The 8919-nt window shown below is 32.4% G+C and overlaps 1 protein-coding gene across 1 annotated transcript in view; it reads left to right on the top strand.

Annotated features, from left to right (window-relative positions):
* Positions 1–8919, top strand: part of PDE1A (phosphodiesterase 1A, calmodulin-dependent) — a 479366-nt gene that overhangs the window by 389273 nt on the left and 81174 nt on the right. Inside the window, exons 4-5 of the mRNA XM_006878948.1 lie at positions 501–683; positions 7297–7363. Coding sequence (XP_006879010.1) covers positions 501–683; positions 7297–7363 — 250 coding nt within the window. The remainder of the gene's footprint in view (positions 1–500; positions 684–7296; positions 7364–8919) is intronic.

Consider the following 8919-nt stretch of genomic DNA (forward strand, 5'->3'; position numbering starts at 1 on the left):
TCTGTTGGGTCACCTTTCTTTGGGATAGGAACAAATATCGATCTCTTCCAGTCAGTTGGCCAAGTGGTCATTCTCCAGATTTCTTGGCACAACTTGGTGAGCATGTCCAGGGCAGCATCTGTTAACTGAAATATGTTAATTGGCATACCATCTATTCCTGGAGCCGTTTTTTTTGCCATAGCTTGTCATTAGTAGGAGTCCAACCATGTAACAGCAACAACAAATATATTCAATAGTAATATTAATATTATTAACTGTTAATTCAATATCACCTGATTGGTATCATGGTACTTTTATTCTAGGGACATTTTAAATTTTCAATTGTATTATGTTTTGTGTTCACAAAATGATTTAAGAAATTAAGAATTTTCAAGCCATTAACATTTTTTCTCAAACAGTTCCTAGAATGAATAATTTTCTCTGTGCGCGTCCCATCATTCTGTACTGTTATTAACAGATCTTCAACATATTTTTTAAAGTGTTTTCTATTGATTTTTTAGAAGGCTGCTGGATACTGATGATGAGCTCTCTGACATTGAGTCTGATTCAGTTCCATTGGAGGTCCGGGACTGGTTGGCTTCAACGTTTACACGGAAAATGGGGATGAAAGAAAGGAAACCTGAGGAAAAACCAAAATTTCGGAGCATTGTGCATGCTGTTCAAGCTGGAATTTTTGTGGAAAGGTAAGTAAAAATTGTTGATGTCTTAAAATGCCATAGTTTTACAGACTTTGCTATGTCAAAGTAAGAGGAAACATTTTGCTAATTGAGGAAAGCTATAAGCATAAATATATCAAGAGTGAGTAGATATTAGATTTGTTGATAAACTTACCTATAACTTGAAAACTTATCTATAACTTATATATTTTATCTAAAAAAGTAACTTGTCATAGATTTATTATTTTTAATGGACATAAAAAATATTCCAAATGGCTTTTGCATGAGCATTCTGTTCAAATGACTCTGTAAATAAATGTTAATGTTTAAAAGAATTCAAATACACCAATATGCTACATAATTAATTTTATGTCTATAAAGGTAATACATCATAAATATAAGTAATTCTATACTGTATTAAAGTCTATGTAAAGAAAATAAGCAGGTCTTTTCTTTATTTGAAAAGAACACTCTCTTCCTTTCCCCTGACAAAGTTCTCTCATGTCTACCTTTGAAGAAATTTCTTAGAAATTTAGGAATACTAAATGGCTGCTAGAGGTACCAAGTGAGAACATCAGAGTTTCTAAGTGTAAAGCTTGGTTTCATTTTGCCTAATCTTTAAGGGCATGCCAACGGTCTAGAAAACAAGATATTTCAACACAAACTGTGGGAAGACTTGAAATTGTCATTTTACATCCAAAAATGTTGAAATCTAGAAGCTTAGCATTTTTTATATGTTAAAAAAATTCCATCATAATAAATTATTTTTAAAAGATCCTTTTAATATTTTTCGAACTGATGGGATTGAGAAGCATAGAAATGGTTTTTGCCAACCATTCAACAACATTAGCCAACGTTAGCCAACCACAAATAATTTCATACTTTGGCATCATTCTGCCATAGGAACACTTGACTTTCTAAGAATCTACATAAGAATATATTTAAAAACTTTGTTTATGTGCTTTAAATATGTGTTATAACTATCGCACGTAAAGCTTCAATTTGTGTTTGTCAGTCCAAATAACATTTGTTGAGTGATTACGGAAATTATTTTGAATATTATTTAGCTCTCTATGACTAACCATATAAAATTGTTTGAGGTAAAATAATCCTCACATTTAAGAAGCCTGATTATTTTGGTACTACACCACCAGCCCCTTTTTAATACATTAACTACCATCAAACTCTATCAAGAAGGCTAGACATCTGAAATAAACAAACAGAATAAGAGAAAAAAATGACATAATTGTGTTTCTGTGTTTAAAAAAAGAGTGTAGGAAAAAAATGTGGCATTTACTTTTCCAAAATACAAAGTTGAAAACATCTAAATAATATTTCATAAAGTCAGAGAGTATCACAGTTTGATTTGCTGAAGGAAAGGGCATTTTGTTTTACTTATTAAAATATTGCAGAGCTTGGAAAATTGCAGAGATAAGCAAACTATAAATGCAACCTAACTTAATTTCCATCTCTGTACCTGAAAAGGTGAAGAATTCTGAAAAAATATGTAAGCATTCTAAATTTACATTATGGTTTCCCACAAAAAGCAAATTTTATATAATAGTCTATCTTATTGTTTGGTGCTGTCAAGTATGAGCCATATGGTTGATATCAACCCTATGAATGACAGATCTGAACCTGTCCTATCCTGTGCCATCCACATCATTTCTGACATACTCAAGTCCATTGCAGCACTCACTGTGTCACTCAGTCTGGTTTAGGGTCTTTCACTCATTCACTGACCTTTCCAAACATGATGTCCTTGTCTAATAATCTATAGATACGTTAAAATATGCTTGAGGTAGTTAAATTAGTAAGCCATCTTGAAAAAATATTTTTAGTTGAATCCTGATTAGTCAGTGCATAAAAAAAATATGGGATATGCTTTTCCTAAACTTTCAAAACCAGCCATCTTTATCACCATTTTCTATTAGTTTCTTATTCTCAGGTAATTGTGTGACTGTGATGCTGGATACTATACCTTCAGGTTCTCAAATTCCTGCAGATTCCCCCATGATGGACAAGTTTCAGTGTTTTCCAGACTAAGACAGACTAGGAAGCATAGGGCCATCCACTTTAGAAATAAGGGCTCTGAAAAGCCCTTAGTAAATCCTGGAGATTATTTTACTTAAATATACCTTGAGTACTGTTGGTACCTCACCTTCATTCCTGCCACCTCTATCTCAGAACTCAAACTAAATTGATTGCCACCATGTTGATTCCAATTTATAGTGACCCATCATCAGATTACAGAGACTGTAAATCATAACAAGAGGAAACCATTCCAGAGGCGCAGCTGGTGATTTCAAACAGCTGGAGATGGACTTTGGTTAACAGCACAACACACTACGCACTATATCATCATCAGAAACATTACAGTAGCCTTCTAGTGGGGCTCCTATCTCCTTCACTTGTCCTCTCCAAACCATTTTTAAAAGGCGTGTATACATAGCTAGTTTAATTTTCCCCTGTTACTGTTATGCTTACAACTATCATCTGTTTCCCATTTCACTTTGTATTAAAAGTCATCTTTGGATCATGGCCTTACATCATTAGGTCCCCTTTGCCTCCTAACTTCATGCAATGTTACTCTCACCCCTGACTTATTACATACTACCCCAGTCTAATTCAAAACTTCATTCCATTTGTGGCATCATACTTCCTTTCTATGCTACAGAGTTTTTATTATTGTTGTTGATAGTTGTTGTCAGAAATGACTCATAGCTGACCCTCTTGCGGGTTTTCAGAGGCAGTGAAGGAGGAGGCTGCCCATCCTTTTCCTATGGAGCAGCTGGTCGATTCAAACCACAAAATTTATTTAATTTTTAAAATAATGATGTTATTCTATGAATATCATCAAACTCTTCCCAGATTTGGGGCTTTTAGCCCTGATATTTCCTCTTTCTGGAGTGATTATCTTTTCCCTCAACTTAGGTGACTATTTTTATCTTTCTGATGCCTTCTCTGATGGTTTTTACTGCCCATATCTTCACACAATCAGTGCACTACCTTGATTGTAATCACTTGTTTCTTAACTGTTGTCCTGCTTCACCATTCGAGAGAAGCCCTATGAAAGCGACTACTACACTCTTTACTCCACCAGACAAAACAGAAGAGTATAAAGTTTTGGGTGGAATTTTTGTTTTGTTTTGTTTTTCTTCAATTATTTTTACATGGTTTGGATGCAAAGTGGGTATACTCTGTGTTTCACACTATCCTTCATTCACATTGTGTCTCATGTAATCAAGAGTATAAAGTTTTAAAAGTTTTCCAATTAAGAAAATACTTCCAAATTAACCCATCATAATACCCAGCTGACTTTAAAACACTTATAAAAACCCAAGAAACTAATTGTTGTGGGGTTTGGGTTTTTTTTGGGGGGGGATTTTTTTTAATAGAAGCTATATCTCTTATTTCCTAAAATGTCTTCTTGTGATCTACAGATTTGGTTTTGAATTCTGGCGATTCCATGTGACAGAATGGAACTGTTCTACAGGGTTTTCTTTGTGGTGTGGTGTGTTACATTGTGAACTGCTAACCAAAAGTTCTCTGGTTTAAATCCACTAGCTTCTCTTTAGGAGAGAGTTTTGTCATTTTTTTCCTTTAACTAGTTACAATCTTGTAAACTCAGTGGAGAGTCATTTTGAGTTAGACTTCACTGGAAGGCAGTGTTTTGCTGCTTCGTTTGGTTTTTAATGATATTTATGGAAGCAGATTACTAGGTCTTTTTTTTATCCAAAGACCTAATGAAGCTTAAATGTAGGTTTAAATTTCTCTCAGGGTCATCCTGAATCCAGAATGTGTCATCCTCATTTCCCATCCTAATATTCTATTTCTTAGTAACAGAAATAGAAATTTCTGAACATAGTCAAATAAGAAATTCAATATCATCAGAGTTCTAAGTAAGCCTAGGAACCCCTAAAGAATGAAAATATTGGTGCCGATGATGTGAAAAGAATAGGAACAGAAATAATTATATTTTATTAATTGAGTACTTACCACAAGCTAAGGATTTTTATCCTCTGTTGTTATGTGCCAGAGAGTAGACTACAACTCATAGGGAGCCTGTGACGGATCTGAACCATGCCAGATCCTGTGCAATCATCATCATCTCTGATATACTTGAACCCATTGTAACTGTATCAATCCAACACATTGAAGGTGTTCTCTTTCACCAACCTACACCCTTCTAGGCATGATGCCCTTCTACAAGCACTGTTCCCTCCTGACAAGATGCCCGAAGTATGTGAGACAGTTACAACATCCTTGCTTTCGAAAAGATTTTGGTTTCACTTTCTTCATGACAGACCTATTTGTTCTTTTGGTAGTCGATGGGATAGCCAGTATTCTTCTTCAACATCACAACTCAAAGGCATTTACTCTTCACAAAAAATTACAGATGTCATTATTCCCATGTTACAGATGAATGGCATTAAGTAGCCTTCAAAAAAATCACACAACTATAGCACTAGCCTGTCCGTTTGCTGTACAGCGGTAACTTGTGGTTGCTGTGATGCTGAACACTGTGACACAGATGTGTCAAATGCGATAATAGTTACCCATAGTGGACAGTATTTGGTGGAGCTCCCGATTAAAACAAGCTTGGAAGCAGGAGTGGCATCCACTTCCAAAATAGCTTGTCTCCAGAAACTCTGTGAATGTGGAGAAACAATGAAAGTTACACAAGTGTTCAGGTCTTCTGTTCATAGGGTAACTATGAGTTGTCTACAACTCAACAGCACTTAACAACAGCAGCATGTCATACTGTAAAATGAGCCCTAATCAATGTTGTTGGTTTGATCCCACCAACCAGTCTACAAGAGAAGAATGTAGTAGTTTGCTGCCATAAAGATTAGAGCTTTAGAAACCCCTGGATGATTCTACTGTGTCTTACAGGATAGTTGCAAGTCAAAATTGAGCTAATGGCATATAACGGTAACATAATGCTTCTTATATCATGGAGTCAAATTTCTTTTAATTCTTTTTAAAAATATCCCAGTTCTGATTGGTTTTTATAACAAATCCTTTCATTCTATCAATTAATGTTTCATTTCCCCTCACTTTTGTATTTTAACTAATGACTAAAAAAAAAAAAACCAACAAAAAAAACAAAACAAAACAAAATCTACCTTTCCCCTAAAACCAAAAAACTTTAAAAACTCAAGTTTTATTTCTAATAGTAATTGTTTTCTAGATCTTTTGTACTATAATTACTGCTTTCTTTGCCCTGAAAGATTAGAATAAGAAATGGAGTAACTAATGTATATATTTTATTTGCAAACTGTTTGAAACCTTTCTTGGTGAAATAAGGATAATAATGATGAAAATAATATTGTTCTTATTCCTGATCACTAATGTGTAAAACTTATAATATTTATAATAAACACAAAATGGAAACATGAAAATAAACATATTGTTAGAAGATTCCTAAAATTAAATGGGAGCAAATTTATTTTAAAACCGTGAATCAGAAACATAATAAAATGGTATTTTAATTCTGAACATCTAGTATGTCAGTATTGAAAGAAAAACATGGTGAATTACTTGGCTTTCATTATCTAAAAAAAAAAAATTCGTTTTCCCCTAGAAAATGAAATATATATATCATGGTTTTGTGTATTTTGTTTAGATTTTTCAAATAAAAGGAATCTTAAACCAAAACAAATCAGTGTTTTCCATATTGGTTTTATTAAAAACTTGGAATATTTTCCACTTGGCTGTTTTCTATATACTCCCTGCGTAAATTAATGATGTAAGATTTAATTATAGTTAAGTCTACACATTTTGGAGAGAGATGTTACAGTAATTAGTTTAGGATGCAATTTTCTTGTAGACTAATTAATTATGATATAAAAATTAAGATATGTTATTAATAACCACTTTAATTCTCTTTTTTTAGTATTTTGTAAATAGGTTTTGCATCTTTCAGAGTTCTACACAGAATTTATTTGCTATTTCAACTCAGTTGAAATGCCCAATTGATTTTATTCTCACACAAACCTATGGAAGAATGCCTTATATTCTGTTTATGTCAGTTTGGTTGCCCATTGTAAGATGGAAAAACCAAGCAAATTATTGTTAAATAACTTTTTTGCTGTGGAAATGAATAAAATTTTCTTTAATTCTGTATAATCTTCCTAAATTTTAAGTGATAATTTAATATATTTGAGAAATTTTAGTCTCAAAACAAAAAAAGTTCCTAAATTATGATGACACTATATATTCTTTCTTATAATTTTTATCTTACAAAATGATATAGAAATAATTATAATGATATTTGTCTTCTAGTCAGAAAATTTTAACATATAAATAGCTACAAAACTATGCTTTACTGTAATTATGGCAGCATGATATGCTGTTGAATATATAAAGTACAATGTATCTTTTGAAAAAGTGAAGTTGAGGGAAATATATTTTAGAAACTAAAATCACATTGATTTTGGTTTTGAACAGACAAAATTCTTTTGCCATCTGTCATATTGTAGGTATAGCTGTCATTATCATTGTTGCTATATTTGGAGTCTATAACTAATGATAGACTGTAAAGAAATCAAACATAATAGTTTACTTTATATTTAAGACTTAATTGACAATTTAGAGTCAATAATTTTTACATATACAATTATTTTTATCCCTTTAGGATGTACAGAAAGTCCTCTTCCACGATTGATTTGTCATATCCAGCAGCTGTTATAGTAACATTAAAGGTGAAATGATTTCAATTATTTTAACTTTTTAAATAGACATACTTTTTAAAAAATCTCAAAGTGACTGGGAGAAAATGACACTATTTCTTTGATATCATTTTCAAATTTAAGTGCAAAAACATTTTAACCATTGATAACATTTAAGGTGCTTGAAACTCTGACTTATTTCATATGCAAATTAAGATTTTTTTACACTAGAAGCTGTATTTATCAATGGTCATTTTTGCATGTGCTTTTGTTTCCTCCTTTTATTTGTCCATTATTTATTTGGAATGTTAATTCACCTCTAAGATGGCACATGTCCTTGTGAAAATATATATAGTTGATACATATTGTTGTTAGTTGCCATCAAGATCATTCCTACGTACAGGAACTAATGTACAACAGATAGTAACAACCAAGTCCTATATAATTTTCATGATTATGATTAAGCCCATCATTGCAACCACTGTGTCATTTCATCTCACTGAGATTTTTTTTCCTTTTCATTCACTGACCTTTCATTTTACTAAGATTGATGTCCTTTTCCAGTGTCCACCTCCTGCTGATGGCATGTCCGAGGTAAATGAGACTACTAAGAAGAATTCTGGCTGTATTTCTTCTAGACAGATTTGTCCTTCTTATAGTTCATGGAATAGTCAATATTCACCAAGACATAACTAAAAGTATCAGTTACTCTTCTAATTCTGACACAATGAGAGAAACATATATCCCATGGATATATTTATACATATATAATGTACAAATTAAATGGGGAGGCTTGGTGCATGTTAGATTTTTAGTCAAATAACTTTCTTTGAAAGGGAAAACTGATGAACACATTTTTTTTCCTAATATTAAACCTGATATAATAGATGATTGTTGTTGTTGTCACTGTTTTGTATTGGCAAGTTGGAACTGACCCATAGCTGACACTCTGGCAGGTTTTCAGAGGCAATTAATCACACAGGAGGAGATTGCTTATTCATTTACCATGGAGCAGCTTGTGGGCTCGAACTTCACACCTTCAGGATTGCAGTTCAGCTTCTTGCCACTAGGCCACCAAAGCTCCCTTGGATAATATATATTATCATATATAATAAGATAAAATTAAGAATCGAAAGGAAAAAATCTTTTTATCTTGCCTCTGGCTTCTTCTTTGGTTACCTTATTCTAGGAGGCACAATAAGTATATTAATGTATAATAAATTGAGTTCAAACTCTGAAGTGATGGTAGGGTTTTTTCTCACCTCTTTGTCTCCACTTTGTGCATTTGTGTGTATTTTGTTACCCATTTTGTTATTTCTTCTGAGACATTTTGCCGGCTCCTCTTTTTAAATTCTTTATTTCTATCGCTTATTTTGAATGGAAGAATAGAACACCTTTGTAATGGTTTATCTGTATTGACTAAAAACATAAAAGATGTTGTAGAGACCCTGAATTACTTTATTTTTTATTTCTCTTACTCATTGTCTAGTTTAAGTATATATTACTTCCTCCTAATTTCTCAATTTTTTTAACATCCTGTTGAATTTTTTTAATTATTATTAAATTTTATTAGTTTTAATGAACATTTA

This window comes from Elephantulus edwardii, unplaced genomic scaffold (genome assembly GCF_000299155.1).
Source record: "Elephantulus edwardii isolate Elephantulus edwardi_28Jun2011 unplaced genomic scaffold, EleEdw1.0 scaffold00001, whole genome shotgun sequence".
NCBI classification, from domain to species: Eukaryota; Metazoa; Chordata; class Mammalia; order Macroscelidea; family Macroscelididae; genus Elephantulus; species Elephantulus edwardii.